This window comes from Ammospiza nelsoni, chromosome 3 (assembly GCF_027579445.1).
Source record: "Ammospiza nelsoni isolate bAmmNel1 chromosome 3, bAmmNel1.pri, whole genome shotgun sequence".
NCBI lineage: Eukaryota > Metazoa > Chordata > Aves > Passeriformes > Passerellidae > Ammospiza > Ammospiza nelsoni.
Genome location: NC_080635.1, coordinates 46,900,932 through 46,926,721, shown reverse-complemented (window position 1 = coordinate 46,926,721; position 25,790 = coordinate 46,900,932). Strand labels below are relative to the sequence as shown.

General features: G+C 37.0%; 1 protein-coding gene across 1 annotated transcript in view; it reads right to left on the bottom strand.

Annotated features, from left to right (window-relative positions):
- Nucleotides 1-305: 305 nt before the first annotated feature.
- CHRM3 (cholinergic receptor muscarinic 3) overlaps nucleotides 306-25,790 on the bottom strand; it is a 180,719-nt gene continuing 155,234 nt past the window's right edge. Inside the window, exon 3 of the mRNA XM_059468611.1 lies at nucleotides 306-2,127. Within this exon, the coding sequence (XP_059324594.1) occupies nucleotides 306-2,108 (1,803 nt within the window). The 5' untranslated portion in view covers nucleotides 2,109-2,127. The remainder of the gene's footprint in view (nucleotides 2,128-25,790) is intronic.

Genomic DNA, 25,790 nt, shown 5'->3' with positions numbered 1-25,790 from the left:
TATTAAATCTTTCACTCCTTAGTAAAAATGTTGAAGTTTCTTAGTTTTTCAATGTGGATTGACTTTTATATTAAACTGGATTTATTGAAAGGATAAATAAGCCTGGCAGCTGCTTTCATGTCTAAATCATAGAATCAGCACCCTGGACCCACCTTCCCTCATCAACCCATCCTGTCTCATCCCTTACTACCTTGCCCATCCTGCCCTGTCCCATGCCATCCTGTTCTGTCCTATCCCACCCCATCCTGCCCCATCCCATCACATCCCTGCTTCGTTATTTTTCTATTTGTTTAAAAAATACTATTCTATGAAGCTTCCCTAGGGATCCGCTTATGAAAAATGACAGACTGCCTTTGCTGATACTGCTGTTTGCGTCGTTTTCGTTTGTCACACTGGCACAGCAGCAGCATCTTAAAAGTGTTTCTAAATGTTTTGTTACACAGTGCATAGCACATGGGGTTCACTGTGCTATTGATGTAGCAAAGCCAATACCCCAGGTTCCAGAAAGTTTTGGGGATACAGCTGCAAAAGGTGTTCACCAGAACCATGATGTTATATGGGGTCCAGGTAATGATGAAGGCAAACAAAATGGCACTGAGTGTCTGTGCTGCTTTCTTTTCTTTGATAAGTGACATTCGTTTCCGTTTTGTGATCTGACTTCTGGTCTTCAAGGCAAACTTTTTTGCCAGGGTTGCTTCCTTAAAGGACAAGGGCAGGGCTGTCGATGTCTTGGTGACTGATGAGATGCCATCAGAAGCTGTGGTTGTCTCTTCTGATTCTGGTTCAACTGGAAGCTTAGTAAAGCTCTTTTGGAAATTTCCACCATCCTGAACACCTTTGGGAGGGTGCAATTTTTTAGGTTTCTTTTCCTTTGATTCTGTGTCGGATTTCTGCAGTTCATCCCCTGACTCGTGCAAATCTTCCGAGGAGGGTAGTTTTGTGGAATTGAGGATAGCACTGTGACCAGGGAGCTTCAGCACAATTGAATAGATGGCCCTGGTCTCTGCAGCAATGTCTTCTTCATCAGAGGAGGCTGAATTTTCAAGGGAGGCAGCAGCATCATTGTTGTTCCAGCTGTCGCTGCTGCTATGCTCTTGGTCCCCCTGATCTGTGCTGGGTTCCCAGCTCTTCATTGTGAGCCAGAAGTGGCAGCGTCTGTATTTCTTTCGGGCGGAGCGTTTCATGTTCTGCCGCTGCAGCTCGTAGCTGCTGCAGCTCCGGGAGCTGCCTGTCTGGTGCACGAAGCGCGCCGCCTCCGCTTCGCTGCCCGAGGCCTGGAGCCCTGCTAACTCTTTGGTGCGTTTCTCCGTCTCCTTGTAGATCCTCCAATACAAAATACTCATAATGGTGACTGGCAAATAAAAGGCAGCTATGGCAGTGCCAAAAGTGATGATAGGTTCACTTAGAAACTGGATGAAACATTCGTCAGGAGGCACAGTCCTCTCCCCAACAAAATACTGCCAAAACAAGATGGCAGGGGCCCAAAGAACAAAAGAGACAATCCATGCTAAACCAATCATTATCCCAGCCCTTTTGGTTGTTCGTTTGGCTCTGTATGTCAGTGGCCTAGTGATGGAAAAATACCTGTCAAAACTTATCACGAGGAGGTTCATGACAGAGGCATTACTGGCGACATAGTCAATGGAGAGCCAAAGATCACAGGCCAAGCTTCCCAAAGCCCAGTGGTCCATGATGATGTATGTGGTATAAAGATTCATGGAAAGAACACCGATGATCAAATCTGCACAAGCAAGGCTCAACAAGAAGTAGTTGTTGACTGTTTTCAGTTGTTTGTTAACCTTAAATGCAACAATCACTAAGATGTTTCCTATGATGGTCACCAGTGCAAGGATCCCAGTGAGGAAAGCAATCAAAACTACTTGCCAGATAGTGTGTCCACCCAGAGGGTCTTTGCTTGTGGCATTGAGGGTCATGTTTGTTGATTCCACAGTGGAGAAAGGAAAACTCTCTGTGGTCTGAGGGAAATCATAGCTGCCAATGAGTGATGCTGCTTCATCAAGGAGTCCCGGTCCATGCGAATCTCTCTTCCAGAAGGAGCTCACGTTCGGTAAAAGGAGCGAGGACGAACTGTTATTATGCATGATCATTGTGGCTCTCTGACATAGTCTGTAGCAGAGAAAAACCAAACAAAAATCAAGTGAACAGGTGAAGATGTTAAATAATCATCCTCATACTTGTACATAAAATCACTTCAGCACTTTGAAAGATGTCTTTAAAAAGCCAAGCTGTCTGTGACATATTTCAAGTCAAACCTTTGCTCATGTAAGATAACTAACACAAACCTTTCCCCTATTTTGATATCTAGTGTAAATGAGGTTTTATTAGTTTACAATGAAGATGTCATATTATTATCTAATTCAGTCTACTTTTAACGCATTCATCACTGTATAACTCAGAATAAGAACACAATAATAATGAATAAATACTGCTCTGGTAAATCAAACAGTTAAATTTCAAGTCTTTTGCCTGATAGAATTATTGAAAACTCAGAGCAGCTCAACTTCTAAAAAGAAAAATGGTAAGACAGGACTGCTGGAAACCTTCCTTCTTGCAATGTTTTATTTAGGAAGCAGGCATTTTTTCCAGAGCTGTCAGACAGGATGAGGTCAAAACCAGAATAGTATGAGAGAGATCTCAAATAATGATATTTGCTAAATATATGCCAGAAATTATTAATGTTATAGGGTGCAGACCTTTCTTCACTCACACTGGGGATGGAGAGCAGAGGATGAAAGCCAGAAAGCATCCGCTCTGCAGCCATAAATTTCTGAAACCTCTGTAGGGCAACAGCCAATCTAGTCAAGTATTGGTTGAAAACTCTGACAGGTTCATTTAGAGGACAATAACATAATTATGCTGCTTTTTCATAAAAAAAAAGGACAAGTTGGTATCTTCTAACACACAAGAAAAGATCAGGAAGAATATATCAATAAAGGGGATCAAACTTCCATTAAAATGGGTAGAAAAAAAATCACTTAGAAGTGATGGTAAAAGATAACAGTATTACTAGGAAATAAAAATAGTTAACAGTTAGGTAGTAGTTCCCATTTTCATTGTATAACAAAACCATGAACTAATCTGAGTGCTAGACTTGGAAATCCAAAACAAATATCATAAGAGATAAGAGATACAAATAATCTTGCAAAATTAATATTCAAATGCCACACTATCTATCAGTAACTCCATAAACCAATCGTGAATTCTATTTAATTGTAGACTTTGAAATGGAGTTCCAATGGAAATGTAACGATAAATCCTTTCAGAAATGCCATGATTCAAAAGACTCATGATGAGGAGTCCTGGGTTCATCATAATTCAGCTGCAGTCTTTCAGACACTGAAGAAGTGTTGGAACCAATACTTTCTTTCTTTCTCAGGTGAGTTCCTTCACGTCTGGACTTCAAAGTAGCTTCTCTAAGTCATTGTTTCAATGAAAATCTGAACAGTCCTTAGCAGTCGAGTAACTGAGGACAAGGAGAAACTGAGAACAACCCACCATCTGCCTCCTGCTGTCCAGTGCAATCCTGCATCTGTAATTTGGTTTTTAAACTCTGCAGGGATTAGAGGGAACCCTAAACTTACATTGGCTGCACTATTTGATAAAATGCAAGTGCCAGTAGGATGATTAGTAGAGTCTTTTGTTATTCTGCCTCTTCCACAAGCTCCTGTAATTGAACCATTTAATTCAATAAAAAAATGTATTAACCATACGTCCATCTGCACAGAAAAAAAAAATATCACTACCCCCACCACTACAACATACCAGATGAGCACAACTGGATTTTCTTGCCTTTAGGCAACCAAGGCAAGCTGCATTATCCATCATTTCCCAAAGCTGCCATGCTGTTTCTGCTTTCTGCTTAAGTGCGGCAGGGGTAGAGTGTCCTGGGTTTGACAAGATGACAGCGGGATTCGCAGTGCACCGCCAGCACCTGCCCAGCAAGCCAGGCTCTGACAGAATGATGTGTGAGCAAGTGGGAAAGCAGCCACACATACCTCAGTAAAACAAACAGTGCAGCACGGCCTGAGTGAGGCAAACATATCAAACTGTGAAATGATTATAGGTTTACATACCATGATAAGAATTTACAAATCATTGGTATGATACACTACATTACAATTTCAAGGCAGGGAGTAGCAAAGGAAACTTCTTTTAGCCGAACAATATACAATTACTTACCTAAGATAATAGTAATGGCATTCCCTGTGGGTTTGAATCTTTTTGTTCTTGTTTTTGCTTTTTAATAGGCTCTTATGAAAGGCGCAGGCCAGAGATCATCAGACACAGTGTACACTTCCCAAGATTATTCAGGAAAAGTGTAGGCCCAGTACAGGCAATGGCTATATAGACTTCCATACACATCCAGCCAGCACACCCCTGCTCTCTGCCCTGCCAGAGGGAGTGGGATTTTTGATATCCCACTAAGACTGACTGGAAGGGTAGGAGAAAGCATCTACAAAAATGGTCAATGATTTCAATAAATGGGTATAACCTAGATTTAAAAGTCTGGAATTTTGACTAGCCTAATTTATTGCACATTGCTGTAAATAGAAAGCAAAATAGAATAAACAGTAGTAATAGTTCTGTCACACATTTTCAGTGCATTTAATTTCTGTCTGCTTATTTCAGATTTAAATGCTTTTGAGAATACACCACATTTTACCAAAATTTTTCTTTTCCTTAAATCTTCCTATTCAAGAAGTCTATTTTTCTTGCTGTCTTTAAAGTGCTCTATGAAGCATTTTCTGAGAAGTGAGATGGCAATCTAAAGGCTTGGCTATCTGTGAGCTCAAAACTAGCAAGTCTTTATGGCTGAAGAATTTCACAATGCATCTGTTTACACAGACAAGAAAATTGCTTACCTTATTTTTCCATTTTCTTCTGCACTGCTCTTATATACACATTAGCCTAAACAGCAGAGAGCTCCATGCAGTGATTTATAAAAGTCTTTTCTAACACAGAGAAAGGAAGCCTTCAGAATGCTTAATACAGTTACCTAAAGTAGCACATATACTTTGTTCCAAAACTATTAGTTGGTAACATAAAAATATGTATTTCAATTACAAGGTTTTCCTCAGATTATTGGCAAGATTATGTATAACAATTTTTCAAAACACACAGCGGGGCTTTTTTGTTTGGTTTTTTTTTTTTTTTTTTGTTTTTCCTCAAAATACAGTGTATTTTTTTCCAAATACAATAAAGCATTTTAAAAGCTTGTAATAGAAGATTAAAGCATTCACAGTTCTATATTTCTAGTAGCTCATATCAATTGAAGCTAGTGTGGCACAAAGTAAAGGATTCCATATGAATGTTTATGTTGCAACAGGAAGCACAGTATAATTATCAGTGAACACAAATTCAGATTTACCATGACTACATTACACTTATATCAAATACATTACACTAAATAGATTTTAGCTTCTTTGAAGAAAGAGAATACAGAACCATAGAAATCAAGCACACTAGGAAAAATCCTGGCCACTGCCTTGCAAATTCACAGTAGATAAAAACAGATTGTCATATACTTATATATACGTACATATACACATCAGTGTATCTACATACAAATGTATATCACATATAGTGTGATGAGTAAATGTATACAGAGCTGCAGATGAAAGTATATGTGCATGTATATATATATATATGTGTATACATGCCAAGTAGATGTGTATATATATGTATATATATACTTATGTCTATACACACACATATATCTGCAGCTATATATACACATAATTTTGTCACATTATTCCAAATATTGTTATAATGGAAGACTATATCTTTCACTAATTAGCTATCAACTTGAAACAGATAATGTTCAATCAAACATATCCCAGTAACACTTCAACCCAAATGCTTCCATTTTTCATCCATAAATATATTTTGTTTTCTAAATTCACCTAAATTAAATGCCAGTGCTTTAAAATTAATGAATTAGATTTGCTCATTATTTGCTCACTCTATTTGTGCTGCTAGCTTGAAATCTAGCATGAGCAAATTAGGAACTCATTTCTCTAACAATATGGATCCTTTTCATTACATTGAAGAGTGTATACAGAACCCAATGCGTAGCACTGAGCTACCTGATCCATCTCCCTTGCAGCCCTGCATTCAGAGGAAAGGAGCATCCCTCCTGGGGGGCAGAGGCAAGGGGATGCTACCTCAGTGTTCCTGCTGGGACATCCAAGGATGGCAGACTGGGAGTGCCTGAATCTGTGCACCTGGCACAGCCAGGAAATGCACTCTAAAGCTGGGCCATGGCAAGAGCCTCTTCTGTGCCTTAATTTGCCAGTTAGCTTTGGCCAAACATCTACCATCTTCTTTACTAGGAGTGAGAGACTTATCTTCATAATGCCCAGCTGTACCTGCCACATCCTCTGGGGACGTGATTGCTTAAACTGTGTTTGCTTTTACAGAATTTTCTCTTCCAAACACCTTACTTCTTGTAGTATGAACCCTTCACTGAGGGTTTTTATATTATGATAGAAATATAACTTTGAATAGTAATGTATTTTAATGGCCAGTGACTTCAGTGGAAACATCTGCTTATTTACATGGTCTCAAAAATAAGAACAAGTACTTTGTTGCCATTAGGGCCAGAGAAAAACAATCTCAGATGTTGCATCTTGGCAAAAATCCAGATATGGATTTCTGATCTCTTTCAATTAAGACTTCCATCAAAGATTGAATTTATTACACAACCTGCACAATTTTATTGCATAATTTCTTTTTTTTACAAATATGCCATCTATAACAAATATACATCCTTGTCTGTGTAGTTAATGGACAGTGATTTTTACAGATTTACTGAAAAAGTGTTTCTGTATTTATATTTATTTAGTCCATGGCCCAATACTCATTCACACCATGAATTTCAGTTTCAAAATAATCCTATCTTGAAATCCTCCAAAATGATTCCCAGAAGTTTCAGAAATGAGCTACTGATCTCATCTGTGACAAGCCTCAGGGCAGTGCAGGTTTCTCACATGTAGCAGCAGCAGACTTGCCAAAGGAAAGGCACTTGTCTTTCTTGGACAAGTGCACTTAGTGGTTATTGTCTAAACAATTCATACAGAACAAGGTGAAATATTCAAAAGCCTGAGTTTGGACATGTCTAGAGTTTTGAAATGCTTGAAGACAACAGCAAATCAAGTCTTGACTAATTACAGTAAATATTGACTATCAGCTCAGTTAAATCTATGAGGTACAATTTTTAAAGAGATGAAATTATTCAAATTTTGGGAAGTTTCAGCGAGCTCTTTTAGAATTACACCCCATCTGTCTAATTGACATTGGAAGAAACAGACATGCAGCCTGATGTTCTTAAGAGTTACAAATACTGAGATATTTGTAACTCTTAAGTTACAGTTTGAGCAAACCACTGCAAACTGCCTTTGCAGGTATGTGGGGACAGAAAAGTTTGGAAAGAGGATTTATTACCACACTGAATATAAATATGGTATTAGATTTAAACAAAAAAGGATACATGCCATTCAGTCATATATCTATTTGTGAGTAGCCCATATTTTTCCTTTGAATAAAACCTTCATCTTAAAGACTTCATTTCAGTATTTTACTATGTATGCACTTTTTAACCCAGGATTTATTATTATTTTGTTCATTATTATAATGTTGGATCAGAGTTGTGATCTAGATTTTCAGCTCTCTCTTTATGAAACACTGTCCATTGACTCCATAGATAATCCTCCCAATGAGATATTTAAAATCACATGAAAATTTTCACTATGTGAAAAAAAGAAATGGGAACTCTTAGGCTTAATTATATAATTTTCCCAGATGTTGTTAAATGCCAGAATGCCTTGAATCAACATGGAAAAACAGCGTCTAAAGAAACAAAAATCAAGCCTTGTAAGTGATTTCTCCTCTTTTACTGAAATGGCATCGTCCTCTATAAAAACATTCACATTTGAGCATATCAATATTGAGAAGAGCTTGCTATCAATTCTAGATAAAGCAAAAAACATGCTGTTATATTTCTAATCCTGCCCTACTTTTGAGTAATACTTGCATGCATTTAATGTGAATGTTAGCCATTAAGCACGTTCATAGGGAACAAACCTCATAGGCAGACCTCCTTACTATCTCAAATGGTACTGCTTTAAAATGAAGTAATCAACTGATTATGCCTTAAAAAGAAATAAAATTTTGTTTTTTCTGTTTGCTCACTTCACAATACACCTCCAGAGAAAACCAGAACACTGTACAAACACTTTTCAAGTACTAAAAAATTCAGAGAGCCTGGAAACTGAGCTCTTAAGAAGCTCATCTGACACCTGACACAATCTTTTCAATTTCATTTGTCTGCAAGAAGAAAATGAAATGACAAAAATGTCTGTCAAGCCCTGAAACCAGAAAATAGAAAATATTTTTTTGTGGAAATATTTCTCATGGTGGGAAAAGAAATAGCCCAAACAACAACAAAAAAACCAGAACTGTAAAAAAGCCCTCTCAAACCACAGATTTTCTGCTTTTCCAAACAATGTATTTTTTACCTTCAGAAACTAATTTCATTTTCTCTCAGCATAGAGCTGAATCTCAGATATTTTGTAACAAAAAGTGTTGAAAGAAGATGAGCTCCATTCCATTGTTCATTGAGTGAAAATTATAAAAATGTTTGTGTTTCCATCAAGGTCTGGCATACAGCTATCCCAGTCTCTGGATACAATGTCATATTTACCTGGTGTCAGATCCTGTTATACAAAAGATCTCTAACATGCATCATTTGAATGTGTTAAAAAACATGAATTTGAACTTTCCCTGGAGTGTCAGAGAATCTGAATGTTTCTAAATTGAACTATTGCTGACCACTGGATTTTCTACTGTAACTATGGCACTGCATGCAAGTATTAAAAGAGCACTTTGGCTTTTATTGATGATAGATAGTGTGGCAACTTAACATAAGATGCAGTCAAGTGACTTGAAAAATGCTAGGAAATTCTCTATTAAGGGAAATTTATTGTTATCGGATTTGGCGATTGAAATATTACTGCTCTCTACTGTAGCAAACCCAATACTCCCACACAGGACAGATGGTTTACTTAAAAAGTGAAGGAAAAAACCCATCACAACGCTGTTGAGAGGTTTCAGCTAGAGAAGAGAAATCACTAAGAAAAATCTACTGGCTAATGAAATCTACATATCTTTTTGGACAAAAACTATTTATAGAGAAAAGGAAATTTTATGAGAAACTTTGTGTCAGAATGTTATTATTTTAATATAAAACACTGCTTATTATTTTGTCTAAATAATGCCTTAAGCATGCAATCATAATAATTGCCAAGTTATCACAGTTAGTCAGAAAAGAACATTTTCAGTGTATTTATTTATTTGTTTTAAAGAATGGAAATTCTTATAATCTGAGATTTGGGGATATCTTTTCACAGTGATAATCTTAGGAATTGTGCTAGTACTTTATTGGAATGGATTTATTGCTGGGGAAGTAAAGAGTTCTGTGTGCATCCTTTTTATGTATTAAATTTCTTTAATACACTTGCAAACAAAATGCTACCTTATGGTTGAAACAGTGAAACACCTTGGTAAAAAAATGAAGGAAAAAGGGAAGATACTTTTTATTGCAACATGTCAATAAAAATATTTTCATAAATACTTTGTTTCTTTATTCACCAGCGTATTTGAAAGTCAATCTTTCAATCTATTTAAAAGTGCAGTTTAACACTCACTAGGTGGCACAATAGTTATTCAGAAGCAAAAGTCTGGACTTTGCAACAAAATCTTAACCAATCTCTCATAAAGCCTTTGTCTTATACATAGAAATTATAGAAATTACAAACCAAATTACATCTATTCCTTGATAGGGAAAGCAGATAAAGTAAATGCATGTCATTCAAGTACTGGTCTCAATCAAACTAGGAGCCAATTTGCAGAAAACTGTGCTCCCTGATGTAGTTTAACTTAAATTCTTTTTTTCTTCTCCATTGGAATAGACACATCTGCAAGTCCTAGTGGAATCCTGCAGATTAATCAAAATTGCCCATTCCAAACTTCAACCCTCTTTATGCATGCTGCCAGGAATTTGTAAAGTCTCTGGGAAATCGATGGTGGCAGGCACTGTGGATTTTAATGCATGCAAGCAATTGTTCTTTAGTGAGATACAGACAAGTAATCAAATAATGCTCCAATTCTGTGCTCCTTTTTTAGGCTTTGTTTGCAGGGCTTGTGGGTTTCTTGTGGCTGTTCATTCTTTTGATTTAACAGAGGAAAGATGTGGCCAAGTGGGCATGTCACTAAATGGAGACATCTCCAATGAAAGCAGACTGACAGAGAGGGAGGAGGCACTAGGGAAAAAACATTTTTTAGCTATTCTACATAAATGCCTGTTGGTAGCCCTCATGACAGGGTCCTCTTCCTACTAAGATTTAACTGGGTTGCTTGACTATCTCCTTTTCTGCCCATTTGAAATGTATCCCTATAATCTAAAGGTTTTGAATTACAATTTTAAAAAATCAGTGCTAGTATAGAGAATACACATTCACAAGGTGGTGATTTTATTTTGTGTGCAAAATGGATCTGCTCCAGCAATTCACTGCAGTTACACCACAGAGTATTGATTTCTTTAAGACCCTCTTGTCTGATGGTTTTAGGAGTTTTGTAGTAAAAGAGGCATAACGTGGAGGAGGGAAAATGAAGGACTCAAGGTTAAGAAAGTTAAATGTGGAAGTCAACGTATTCCTAATTCTGTCTCAGGATCTCTACACATTACAGGAGGAGTGATGTATGCAGATCTTTAAAATAGTATCACCTTCCCTTGAAAGGGTACTGCAAAGCTGAATTTAGTAAATCACAGGCATTCCTCAACTTTTGTATATGCAACTTTGTAAAATGAAGGATCTTGAACTATATCTTTGAAGGGTTTTGTCTATGCAATTCTAAAATTTTAGGATCATTCCATCAACAAAAACCTCATTTTTTAAATCCAGTAACATTTTCATCTACTACACTACAAGTTTTCTATTCATTATCTAGCTAACACAGTCATGGTACTCTGCAGTTCCTCTCTGTTTCTGAGGGTCTGAGCATTCTGTACATGGCAAATAGAAAAACATGGAGATATAATTACATTAGCTGTAAAGGTTGCTATCTAAGTAACAGGATTTTGCTTCTAAAATAAGAAGGTTGAGTGGACTTATGATTGTTTGCATTTTTTATTTCAAGCCTGTAAAGCCTGCATTTTGTAAACCCATTACAGTCTAGGAGAAGCAAAAAAGACTTAAAATCAGGAGTCCTACATAAATTAGAAGGAAAATATTTCCCCTAGCTTTGACAGGGTTGCTCAAATAGCAAATATAATATACTATTTTCAGAAACAAAGTAGAAAGCTAGAAGAAAGAGAATCTGTACCTGGAAAAAATATGTCCTGCTCTACAAGGTCAGAAGTATTTTCATGCTTGAACTAAGAGTAGGGATACATGCTGCACATCTTTTCACAAAGTCCCATTGCCTCAAAAAAGGAGCAATAATGCACTATTATTTCCTTCCGTTCATCCGAATCTTCCAGCTGCCCCACTTTTATGCTTTGATTTGCCAGGGAGCTCTACTTCTAGGCTGCTGTGGGTCTAGCCGACCTATTATGTTTTAGAATCAGAAAAGAATTCTCTATTTGGTTGCCACTCAGGAGGGTATTTTGTTTGTTGTTGCTTTAATCTTTCTTGGCAGTCCTACAGGGAGAGATGTGGGTAAAAGCTCCTAGGACTGAGTAGTCTTAATTAGGTAAGTATCTGCAGCAACCCATGGACAGACTCCAGAGAAGATAAAATTGTTTTGGATTTCTACTGGTGGACATCAAAGAAGAGGACAAATTTAAACCTCACTCGCTGCTATTGGTACTTTCTTGCTACATTTCTTGCAGGATTAAAGGTTTGCTATAGAAAGGCCAGCTCAGGCTTTGTCTTTTGTTCTCCTGCACGACCTGAGTTACAGCTCTCAGAGGTGTTTCAAACTCAGTTTGCAGGACTTGTAAGCTGGATTCTTGTGTTCAGCAAGAAGCTTGCACTACAGTGTCACTATGTTAAAATACTGTCCCGTGGGCCAGGGCATGTCCCTTGGAGAGAATCAGGTGTGGCTAGGGTTTGCATCCAGGGCAGGGGTACCAGGAGAAGAGTGGAATGGTCACCACTAACTGCACATGCTTCTGAATGCTTGTGTGCTAAAAGCTCCTGCATGAAATTTCACTGCACAAGCAAAACCAGTCTAGATAAAGGTAAAAATGACACAAATTATAAAATACAACACAAAGATGTGTGATGGTGCAATGTTGTAACTCCTTATGGGAACCTGACGTCAGCAGGTAAAGCAGGGGGGCATGCAGGCAATCCTTCCTTTGGGATAACAATTCTTGTAACTGAAAGTAGCAACAGAATCACTTGAAGGAAAAAGGCATTTCCATTAGTTGGAGCAGCAATTCTCTGTCATCAGTTCTCCTTCTACGGTGCTCTCATGGCTATGAGAAAGGTTATTACAACCACATGTAGTCAGGAGAGGAGTCCAGGTATGATGGACTGAACAGGTTAAGAACAGCTGGGGCTTGTAACCTTCTTCTACAGAAGAAAGCATCTTCAGCAATGAATTACACAAGAGGAAGAATTGCTTGAAAATGGCTGGAAAAATGCTACTTCCCTAAGAATTGACATTTTTTGTTTGTCATGGCAGAAATACAGATTCAAAGAGTAGGAAGAGAAGACCAAAGGTTCTGTTAATACTAGAATTTTATATCAGAACAAGACAAGCGCAAGGAGTTGTTTTGGCATATATTATAAACAAATCAATGTCTTATTTCTCCTGTGTCTGACAACAAAAGTGCCAGTGATGATCTTAGTGAAGAGAAGGAAGAAGCCACAACAGCCGCCCAGGCTTTCAGGAAACCCACGCTTTTTGTTAAATAAATACATAAATCCCTCACCCACTTACATCACTTCTATACCATTTCAGCTGAGATGTGAAATCTGATCACAGATGCTTGGTATGACAGCATGAGGAACTGAGCTAAAAAGAGAATCAGGTTTCCAAAGAGACCAGGCATTCTGGCAAAGCCAGTGAAGCTGTGAGCCAGAGCCAGGTGATGGCAGATAAACACGTGGGCTTCTGAGTCAAGTCCTGCTTTCTGCCACCCCAGCTGCTGCAGACAAAGTAAATCCACCATGCTTGCTCCTGAAGAAGTCATTGCACAGGACCTCTCTGATTCAGTACCTTTTCGTGAGAGAAAGGAGGAAGGGAGACCTGAATCTCAATAAAGCAGTTAGACACTAAAAGTGACAGATGAGAAGAAGAACTCATTTCCAGGCTTAACCTCACATCAGTCAATGGTGTTGGCTGGGAGCCTCAACATCTCCTTGCTACCAGTGGTTGCTGGAGGAGGAGGAGTTTATGGTATTTCAGCAAACCCATGGGCACAAGGAAAATACACTGGATTTATCTGTGTCACCTGAAACACAGGGGCACAAGGCATCTGGAAGGAAACAAGCTGGCTGCTCAAGTGCCTCCATGCTGAAATACCACAAAAGACATAGAGTCCACATCCCAGATGGCTTCTTTATATTTTTTCCTTGGAAGTGATATTGATATTTTATTGAGAACTAAAGGCAAAGGATATAGCAATGTTATTAGGAAAGTGAACATGTTAATGTTGTGTTAACATTTGGAAAACCTGGATATTCAGGAGGTCAAACACTTGCAATGTAGTACTGGTAGCACTAGACAGGCAACTTTGAGCAGTGTAGGAATGCACCTGAGCTGCTATATTTATGCACATCATCAATACAGCACACAGCAGGATTTTCTGGATTGTTTTGCTGTACTGTGGATTTATCATCAAAATCATGCAGGATTTCCCTGACATTCTCAATAATCTGTGCCAAATTTTATAAATTTTCTAACTGAATAATTAATGAAAATTAAAGCATTGGTATACTTATCCATCGCTGAAAAGTACCTGTTGACTTTGAACAGGCATTTAGCATCCAGTGTCTCCAGCTTTTTCAAAAATCCAAAAATCCAACCTCAGCAAATGTGGCCCAATTTCAGAGATTAAGATTATCTGCATTCCTGCTGAAGTTACTGATAAATTATAAATTAATAAAATTAATAAAGGAATTCAAAGATTTTGAAAGAAGTAATATTAACTACTGACACTTCAGAATATTAATTGTTGCCAGAATACTGGTAAGACTCAAAAGGCAAAATGTATTCATGAGGGACTGTGTTGAATCACAGTTGCTTGGTTATGTATTAATGTTTGCCTGAGCTTTTGAAATAGAGAGTAACACTTAAATCTCACTGTAGCCTCTTTTGACCTGAGCTCGCTTTTCCAAATGTCTCTGTGTCCCCATCAATCCCTTTCACTAATCCTTGCTGCTGCTTCACAATTTTTCCAGCTGAAAATGTATCCATGCAGGCAGTGTCCTCCAAGCTCTACATTATTAGTGAATACAAATAAGCTGTGACTCTTTAGGATTCATGTAAACCCATCAATATTCCCATGCTGGCTGTGCTTTCAACTGCAAGAGAAACACTCCACACCAACAGCTGCAGCATATTAAACATCAAAAATGAGGGTTTTGATGGCACTTGCACATTTCTGCCCTTTCATCTATCCTCTATCACTCATTTACTCACAGGAGGAAATGACTTTTCCTGCCAAGGTAGAGGTAAAATATGTCAGACAAGGGCAAAAAAAAAAATCATTAGTGCACCAGAGGAAACAATTTCTGATACAAAGTGTCAGCAGAAATGAGTTTGTACTGTTGCATTCCTGTGACCTTCTTTAAAAAGGTATACCACCTATTTTTTACTACTAGAAATAATTTTCAAATCATAGTACCTAGATGAATCAACGTTTTCCTAGAGTCTTTCTACTTATCAATACTTGTTTTTTCTTTCACAAAAACGAGGAAAAGCTTTTCTGAGAGGTTGAAATAAAAATGTGTGCTGAGAGTTGGGAAATAATAAATGCCAGTGTAATTTGAAATATCATGCCTAATTCCAATGCTGCAAGATTTCACACTGAGATTATTTCAACACACTCTGTTTGCAATTTAAGCTTCTTGTCTATTTGAGTAATTTAAGCACACTTGCAAAACTTGTCATTTCTTTTAGTTTGTAGGAAAAGGAGAGAAGAGAGGAAGGGAGAAAAAGAAAGAAAGAAAGAAAGAAAGAAAGAAAGAAAGAAAGAAAGAAAGAAAGAAAGAAAGAAAGAAAGAAAGAAAGAAAGAAAGAAAGAAAGAAAGAAAGAAAGAAAGAAAGAAAGAAAGAAAGAAAGAAAGAAAGAAAGAAAGAAAGAAAGAAAGAAAGAAAGAAAGAAAGAAAGAAAGAAAGAAAGAAAGAAAGAAAGAAAGAAAGAAAGAAAGAAAGAAAGAAAGAAAGAAAGAAAGAAAGAAAGAAAGAAAGAAAGAAAGAAAGAAAGAAAGAAAGAAAGAAAGAAAGAAAGAAAGAAAGAAAGAAAGAAAGAAAGAAAGAAAGAAAGAAAGAAAGAAGAAAGAAAGAAAGAAAGAAAGAAAGAAAAAGAAAGAAAGAAAGAAAGAAAGAAAGAAAGAAAAGAAAGAAAGAAAGAAAGAAAGAAAGAAAGAAAGAAAGAAAGAAAGAAAGAAAGAAAGAAAGAAAGAAAGAAAGAAAGAAAGAAAGAAAGAAAGAAAGAAAGAAAGAAAGAAAGAAAGAAAGAAAGAAAAAGAAAGAAAGAAGTATAAATTAAGCCTTACTATTACTTAGGACTAAAAAATTTGGCCATTAGAAGCAGGTGAACTGGAGCCATGAATATGCAGATTTTCTGGCATGGGCAATTAGAAGGTCAACTGGAAATGGGGGGCCCGAGAAGAAATGGAAGAAGAAAGAGAAATACTTGTATCAGAAGAGAGAAATGGAAGACATTTACAGCTCCAGCCATATTACACTCTCCAGTACATGACAGTTTTAGGGAATGATGGGGATGTGGCTTACAGGGAGCTCATGGTCAGAGACAGCACACAAAATCTCTAAGGCTATTGCCTCATTTGCAAGCCCTCATAACTCCAAGGACATGAAAGGCTGGGATTTTACTCTGTGTGTGCCAAAAAACCCCAGGTATGGGAAGCCAGTGCAGCAGGCGCTCAGTTTTGTGACCCGAGTGCCAAGTGCTAATTTCACTGCGCTTTCCACTGGCTGCAGTTCTTCCAGGTGCACTGCTGGGTTGGGATCCTGTGCAGGAAATATCCCAATGACTTCCCACTGACAGCCCCCCCAACACAGCAGGTCAGAGTTCACTTGAGACTGCCAGTATTTGCTAGGTTTTGTCATTTATTCATTGCAACTTCTGTCCAGAAATCAAGCCAATCAGAAGAACAAGAGATCAAATCTGGAAGCCGTGTACCTGAGTAAGTAAATCACAGGTGATTACACTTACAGTGCCTTCCTCTGGCCTAGTCAAAGGCAGGGAGCACTAGTCATAACTTAAACACATAAATGGAGAGAAAAAAAACATTGCTAACAAAATATTTGGGGATAAACTGATGCACAGGAACATTGGGCAGGAGTTTGGGATGCCTCATGTAGTAGCTATTCAGGAAGGAATTCATGGGGCTTTCACTTTACTATATATATACATATTTATACATATTTATTTATTTATTTAATTTTGCTGGCTGCATCAAGTACTTTTTCTTTCCACAGTCTGATACACATCAATATAATCTAACTCCTAACTGTTTTCCAAAAAATGTACTCAGTATTAAATAGGAATATCTTTTTGAAAACCAGGAAGTTATAAAAAACTGATTTCTCTATTAGAAGGTTACTTCAAGGCAGATTTTTCCATTAAGTAATTTCACTGCAATGTATGCTTGAATTGACAGAAGTGAAATGCAAGCAAATTCAGACAACTTAATTCTCTAAAAGCTGTATATTAAAAGTGGATGGCAATGAGGTTTTTCTTTCTTTAGAAAGATACTTTTTTTTTCTTCTACCATATAAAGAATTTTCCAAAGAGCCAAGATTTTTGTTTCCTTGATGTTGTAAAAACCAGTCCATGAATCAATACTTTCCAGTAAAAAGACCTATTCAAAAATCTTCCCCTGTATATATTTAAGCACAGAGTCCTTGTGCATGAATAATCACATGGTTAGAGAAACCAACAGGTTACGCTCAGCTCTATTCTCAAAAGGAGACACTGGTGTGCCATTCTGTTAATCCCTTTAATCCCTTATTTTTATAAATGGGTATAAAATCCATTTATGTACCTAATCACTATGTCCAAGTCCCAACTGAACTATTCTGCAAGACATATTCATGCCTTTGGAAGAAAAGTCCTTAAAGCTAATAGAAAACAGCTAATAGATATTTAATTTGACCTTTTCCTTAAAGCCAGGTAAATATCAAACCCTAGTTTGCATGTCTAAATGGCATTTGATTTGAGAAACCCAAGTGGAATAATGATACTTTTCCCAGGTCTTGTTATTGCACCTAATTAGGACAGCCACTCAACAGGACCCGGACTCTGCTCCCTTTGCTCATCTTCGGGAGTGGACATAGTGCAAACAAATCTAGTAAAGAGGGGAAATTCAGATCCTTCAGCATTGCAGAGGATTGCCATCAACTGGATTAATAAATCTGCACTTTTTAAACTGGACTTTGCAGGTTTCCCTCTGTGTATTGGTCTCCTGCTAACCAATGAAGCCTGAAACAACCTCAAAGGGAGTTGCATGGGGGACTCCCCCTGGTTCTGGGAGCAGCCTGTTCCATGTGCCCAAAGGCTTCTCTGAGTGACCTTTCTGTCCTTACAAGGCTTCTGTTAGACCACTCATGTTCCTCACTTCCAGGCTGCTGTACACCATCATGCCCTTAATAGACTTTGATGTATCCTTTTGGATAACAAACAGTCCTGATTTCTTTTTCATTATTTTATTCTTCTGTTTGCCGTAAGATTTTCACCTGAACCTGTTCTAAATATACTCAAATGCCAGAGTTTCTTTTTATCTGTGCTAATATGACTTCTAAAAATTTTTATTGATCTCTTATTTTTCATTCAGTTCACTTCCACCCACACAAAATGGGAATAAAGCCCTACTGTTCTTATTTATGATGTATTCTAATAACTCATAGAGGAAAATAAGTTCAGAAAGTATAAAAGAGTTAAGAAGGATTCTTTTCCAAGTATTTGTTTTCTGAAAAAACAGTATTAACTCTGGATGATAATAAATGAGGGACAGCATTTATGTTTTCACTCAAAATGCTCTCAAGAGGAAGAAGTGACTTCCAAATATGTATGTCTGTAAAGAGGTCTTTGTTTCCCGACAAGTTTAGACCTGAAGCTTATAGAATGGATTCTAAAAAATTAATTACTAAACTGAATTAAAATTGCATAAAACATATAAAGTACCAAAATGGTTTTCTGTATTTTCCACATCTTTACTACGCAGAAAGAAAATGATCTGTATGCTTTCTATATGGTTGGGTGATATTTGACATTATAGGTAAGCCAAGATCTGAGTAAATGTGGGAAATACACAACAAACAACTTTTTTGCTTTTACATTAAAAGAACTGGTAGCATATATCCACTAGATTTTTTTTTTTGTGCTGTCAGAGAATGATGAGGACAATTAATTCCGTAGCAATTCAGCACTGGAAAACCAGAGATGGTTTAATTTTGAACTATGTGTCAGAATCAGGTATTAGATGGGTGACACGAGTGTGGGAAAACACCTGGACCACTGGGAAACCTTTAGCTCCTCAGTGCTGTGCAGCTCAGCCCTACAAAAACCCCCTGTGCTGGCCTGTGTTCTTCATGCATACATGTTCTTGAATCTGGTTAAATCCACTATGGATTTAAGGTGCCTAAGTCTACTTACTTTATCAGGAGACAGCATGTTACCAGTAGAGACCACACACCTAGTCATGACTGATAAGCCTGAAAAATAAAGCAACCTGAATATAATGCTATGCAATTAAAAAAAAAAAAAAAAAAAAACAAAAAACAAACAAAATATAATCTGATTCATATGTTGTTTTTATACAGGTGCTTTTAAGATTCTGAAGAAATAAATTCTGCTGAAGCTATTTTCTACAACTGACATTCATCTGAGTGTTTTATGAAATGTTGCAAATTTATTATATAAAGCTCCCAACAGTAAGTGCAACATACTGATTATTTCTCTGACTAAATGAACACTCTATCCCCCAAACTCTAACAGTTAAAAAACCCATGATGAGCTCCATTCATAACCTAGCACATTTCCACTAGCCTGCAGCATAACTGATCCTAATCTCATTCAATAGATACTTATTTGGATTTTAGGATTGTGTTTGATAGGTTTTTGCTGCTATTATTTTGGGGCTTTAATCCTTTAATCTCCTGTAGTTCATTAAGGACTAGAGAAGCATACTACAAGGAAAACATAGTTGTTGAGCAAAGAATTGAAAAAGTTAATTCCTCTTGCTGAGGACCAAACTTTGAGCATTTACCAGCCCTGACAACAAATATGGTCTGTGGATCACTGTGCCCTTTCAGCATCAGCCTCTGCGCCTGTCCAGCCAACATTCACATGTTAAGGAGCCATTCCACTGCACCAAATCCCCTCCTCGCAATGTGATGGCACTTTCCTTAAAAGAGCAAATGGAAGGAGACCTCCTGAACCAAACACAGCTGCTTTTTACACAAAAAATGCACAAATCCTGGTGAGGGTCCCTTGATCTCCTTAGCCATTGCATGGTTAACCAGATACAGTAATTCCATACTGAGAATTCAACAAATCATAGCAAATCAATAACCGCTTTCTCAAATTCCGTGAAAACCTCTCCTCATAATTTTAGTAGTTTATCTGAAAGGTATTGGTCCTACATCTCTAATGCAATTGATGTCTCCAATGAAATAAATGCCTTGGACTTACAGGAAGTCCAGCTGCTTCCAGATCTCAGCATGGAAAAAATATTTCTCTCTGACTGCGTATTACCTATTTCTACTGAAGCCTTTGAATTCTACAATCTAATTTAAATATAATTTTGTGATTGATGACAGAGCTTCAAAACAGTGCTCTATGAACTATGGAAAAATACTGGCTCTATCTAAAGATAGTTGTAATTTTCTTAGCTCAGTGAAACTAAATTTGGTTTCTAGATATTCCTGAGGCAATAATTAATGCATGCCTTCAAGCAAAGGGAGGGTAAAGTGCACCTGGACTTCTAAAGCTGCAGTTTGACAAACAGCTTTCCAAGTGTAAAGTTTTTCCTGGTATTCTTAATGAAACTGGAAAAATTATATGGACTTATCAGTGTAAAAATGGTAAAAAACCCTGTGACTTTGAGCAGAGAAACCTTTAAAAATACTAATCCAACAGAATGTTTGGAACAGCTCAGGACAAGCCAGGAATAAAACTGGACAAGTGAAAATTCCTTTTTGCTCAGAAGAAATGTGCTTTTTTCTTCATTTTTTTCTTGGAAAGGAAAGGCAAATTCAGACAGGTTTGGGACTTTTAAAAATTTTATTTCATTTGGAATCCAAGCAGGTTTTTGTATCAACAATCTAGTAAAACTATTTTAGTGTAAAAAGACTTTACTTTCATAATGTCATCAGGTGTTTTAAATATTTAAATTTAAAAATATCAGAAGTCAATTAATCATTAGTCTACATAATGCATTTACACCCTTTTACATCCAAAAGATGTAAATATAATTGCTAGATTCCAGAGAAAGTCTTCCATTTCCTGAATAATGCCTTTAGCAGAGGAAATTTCCTTACCTGAATCTTTCTGGCTAGCTCTCTTTGTAAGGTTTATAAATGTGAAGTTATTTCTTCCTCTGGTGAGGTGCAGGCACGATCTTATTAGAAATTGTTCAGAGTAAAGTTTTCCTACATCTCTTTTTTAAAAGGCTTGTATCAAGCATCAGATTTTGTTTCTACAAACACTACTGCAGTACTGACCTATAAGGCCCATAGGAGATTCAGGAGAAGAAACTGAATTATGAGAGAGTGTGTTGCCCTTGGTCCTCTAAAACATATCCATGCCCAAAGTGAAAAGCTGGACCAATACCCCCTTTTTTCATCCACCTGAAGAATCAGCAAAACTGCCACCAAAGATGCTCCAAAGATGGATCAATGCTCCAAAGATGTGACAGAAATCTGTCTTGATGCAAAGAAGAAAACCACTAGAGACAATATGGGAATGCTGTCCAGTGGCAGAATCAGATATAAGGTTATGCTAATTACATTGCTATGTTTTTAGAAACTATTAACATGTGGTATACAGCATTCAAGTGTTGTCCCATAACTCCATTTCATACTCACTCATATCATTCTCATATGGAGAATTATAGTTAAAATCAAAACTTTCAAACTTCAGCAAACTAGATGTCGCTAAGGTTTTTCCAAAGTCCCAGGGTTTTGGGGGATCATTTCATCAACTAAGGAAAAAGAAGTTAGGTGATAATTTTAGGTCTTAACTCCCAAATCCTCTAACATGGGGATTCTGCCACACAGCCTTTTGAGAAGGCAGCTCTCCCATCTGACATGGCTAGCACTGATGACAGCCAGGTCAGCCATTTGGTTTAGTAGTCAAAATTTTTTTCTAGTTCTTACAGTGTCTATATGACTTTGAAGCTAAGTTTCTCATGATATAATTTCCAATGGTGCTAGCACAGCTTTTCACCCTAAGCTATTGACTTGTGTGTATGGAAAGTACAGAAGATTAAAAACGGCTCAAGGTGAATGTCAAAATGCAGACTCATGTAAACTTTATGATCTTGGCTTTTAACTGCTTTGTGCCTCAGCTGCTCTATTCAAGTAGAAAAAAACCCAAACCCAAATGTATTTAATTGTCAAGACTATAGCTAATTATTTACAAAACCACTGAGTCTATATAATTAATTTTTCATTTCCTCAACTCTCAAAGAATTGCTAATTTGTCTTGAACTTTTTATTATCTCTAAACATCTCAAACTACTCTGTCCAAGCAAACATAAAATATAGTTTCATATGGATTGAAAATCTTAATATAGAATCCAGCAGAGTTATAACAAGTACCACAACAGAAGTCATGGATCATGTTTTTCAATAAAGCAAAGCGTTAGATGGCTAACCTTTTAAAGAAAATTAATGCTGCAAATATTGCAGAAGGGATTTTTTTTTTTTTCTGACAGAACACATTTCCTATCAAGGGCAATAGCCCAGGTCCTTGAATTACCAGCTCATCCGTACTTGGCAACCTTGCCAGCTCTATACGTCATGGTGTTAGAGCTCTGCTCTACATCCAGGAGGAAACCTTTTCCTCAGAGTGACATATTCCTGTTACCCCTCTACTGCAAGGCAGCCCTGCAGTGGTATCTGGCCAAACATCATCTTTCACTTTTCCAATCTAGCAGCATTCATGTACCAAACAGATCACTACTTTGATTCTTGCAAGGGATTAATATATTGTGCATTTTTGCATTTATAAAAACACATACAGTCCAGCTTACTGAAATGAAGAGGTTTTGGAAAGTTAAAAGTACATCATAACAGGAAGGAAGAGAGGACAGCTTCATATATTGATTATAGGAGTTATTACTACCAATGTCACTAAAACGTATATGTGTATTTACAGAGACTGCTGGCAAGATTGTCTCTTTTCTCTCAGACCACATCTTTAACTTCTTCTAACAACAGTTTATTATCAGAGACAGGTTTATCAAAGCTGTGCAGAGCAGTTATGAGTGAAGACATGCATGTGAGAATATGTATATTCATATGCAAACACAGATATACCTTTCTATTAGAATGTTTTCTCAGGGATTATGGGATATTCATGAATCAAGAACAGAATGGTTATCAACTTTTCTTATGGCTCCCCCAGTTTTCCTGTACTATTTATACACACCAGATTTTGCTTTTTTCACAGTCATTTTATGTAAGACACAAGGGAAATAGGAAGTAACTGAGAAGACAAATCAAAGAATCCGAAGACCCACTACATGTAGCCATGTAGCCATGTAGCCATCCAACTACAACCATGCTGTGAGTAACACTGTATGTATGTATGTATGTATGTATGTATGTATGTATGTATGTATCTATCTATCTATCTATCTATCTATCTCTCTCTCATCTATTTCTATATCTATATCATCTATATCTATATCTATATCTGTATTTATATATAATCTATATCTATATATCTTATCTATATCTTTATCTATATCATTCATATCTATATCTACATCTATCTGTATCTTTCATTGAGCTTCTACTGCAGCATTCCTTCATTTTCTGTGTGCTTAAATGAGAGGAATGAATTCTCTACAGCACAAGTGCTTGCCTGTAGCACACAGTCAGCTTTCTCTCCTCCTGAGGAGGCAGGCTGCACTGAGATTTCTTACTGGCTCTCTGGCACAAGAGGTACACTGCCTGCTGAGAAACAACAGGCTTTGCTCAGCTTGCTACTTTCCAGGAGACTGGTGCCTCTCTCTGCACTGGTATCACACACATCTCGCTCAGGGAGAGCAGCAGCTGGAACTGTATCTCTGCACAAACAGGGAGACAGCAGCTTTTTGCAGTTTCCCTCCTTCCTGTGTTGAATGCCTGTACAAGATTAGCAATAACACAACCTTGAGAAAGATTTCAGCAACTCTGAGGAAGAAGCAATTTGCATCCCCAAATTGGTCCTTCACACTTAGGATTGCAGTTGCCCAAGGTGCCTAATTTCCTTGCATCAGCTGTAGCATACTAAGCAGAACCTGCAATCCCCAAATACCTACGATTTTGAATAAATTTAGGAATTAGGCTGGGGTAGATTTCTTTCATGGATGCTAACTGAGCTGATAAGGATTCTCTGGGTGGTAATGGAGATCCTGTACACAAAGGCTAGGAGCTTCCTGTTCCTTTTATAGAGTGCCAAATGATAAGGATGTTAACTGGAAATGAACAAATAAACCAAGCTCCAACAGAAGTCCTGAGGGTGGTCAGTTCCCTTTCATTTGAACACTCCTTTTGGTTTACTGCCAATTTCTCATTTACTTTTTCCTCTGCTTCTGTATCTCCCTCTGAGATCCCCAAGGGCACTTCAGCAGAATCCCTGAAGCTTCTTAGATCTTTTCCAGACATGCAGGGCTGCACACAGGATTCCCTGGCACAAAATGGAACCAGCCATATGTAGCACGTTTGGCTGTTTTTTCCTGATAACAGCAATTATCAGACTGCAATCTACAGGTATGTGCAATGGTTGGTTGGGCATAAAAATGGTTACTGAAACTTTACAAAATTCTAGGAAAAAAGTTCAATCAACACATACTTTATATTTCTATTACAGCAGCATATATGACTTATTTTTGCCTGCAAATTAATTTTGTTGCAAGCAGTATTAATTAAACAACCAGACATCAGTGAAATGTGAACTCTCTCTTCCTGAAGGAATTTCTGACATGCTGTGGTATTTAATTCTGGCCCATCTTCAGTGGACTGCAATGGCTTACAGGACGTTGCATCTGTATCACAGACAATAAAGCCATGTGTTTGCTAGTGTTTGCTAGTTCCATTTTTGTTTTCTGGCTAGTGCAGCTGCCTCAATATTCAGAGGCAAGAAAATTCCAGGGCATACTGAGTCCAGATGAAAATGAAATCAAGTTACCACCTATAGAGTAAAATCTACCTGAAAAATTCATATGGATTTTTAGTGAGACAATAGTTTTACAGAAAATTTTAATGCAAATTGCAAATATTTGTACTTCTTGGAAACTGTACTTTTACAGGTAAAAAAATATTTTTTAAAACATTGTCTTCTCGGTTTCCAGTGAGTCAGAATACAACCCCAGATGTTAAGTATTTGAGTTTGAAAACTCTTCATATCAAGAAAGTATTTCTACATATTTTATATATAAAACACACACACTTGTAACAAAACTACTACTTTGACAGATGTTTGGAACTGAATTTCATTAGAAAAACTATTTGACTAGAAATATTAAGGTTCTTTTCTCCTATTTGTTAATGAATCAGAATCCTAAATGCCAGGCAACAAGTAAATTGTGGGCAAGAGCTAAAATAATGGAAAGAAAATGGATACTCAGTCATTGCTAATCGATACTGCATTAACTTCTTTACTATATCAGTGCAGGAACAATGGATAGTCCCTCTGCACTACCAAAATGCTTCCCAGTAGCATCTTTTGGAAAACCCACTGGTCCTGATCAGAAAAAAATACTACACAAATATCTGTGCAATTACCAATGTGAAAAAAAATTGTCTATGCTATTGACTTTGACTTCCAGAATGGAATATCAGTTACAAATCTGAGACTAAAGAATCAGAGTATATGTAAAAACAAAATTAGTGTGAAATGAGAGAATTGAAAACATCTTTCTTCTGGGAAATTATCTTTTACAACTTTTCTATACTTAATAGTCATATTAATTTAAAATATTAACTATCCAAATTAATTTGGTAATTCATAATATTAATCCTGAAATTTGTAGGAATAACAAAAAAATACTTTGGGAAAACATCAACTTTTGATGTGTTTCTTTTGATTCAAATCATTCTTATTTTAGTAATTTTTTAACAGGTGAACTCAAAACATCTCAAGAAGGAATAGACTTCAAGGTAAGAATTTCAAATTGATTCTGCAGAACCAGATATCCTTAACACTTTAAGCCAACATGGGAGCTATTTGCCTCACTCTATTTCAGCAGCAGTAATAAAACATATTGCAGTTAAGGGAGAAAGTTTTTCAGTTAAAGTTCTGAAGTTTTGACATATGAACAATAGAAAAAAATTACATTACTTTTTTTTTTTATCCAAAC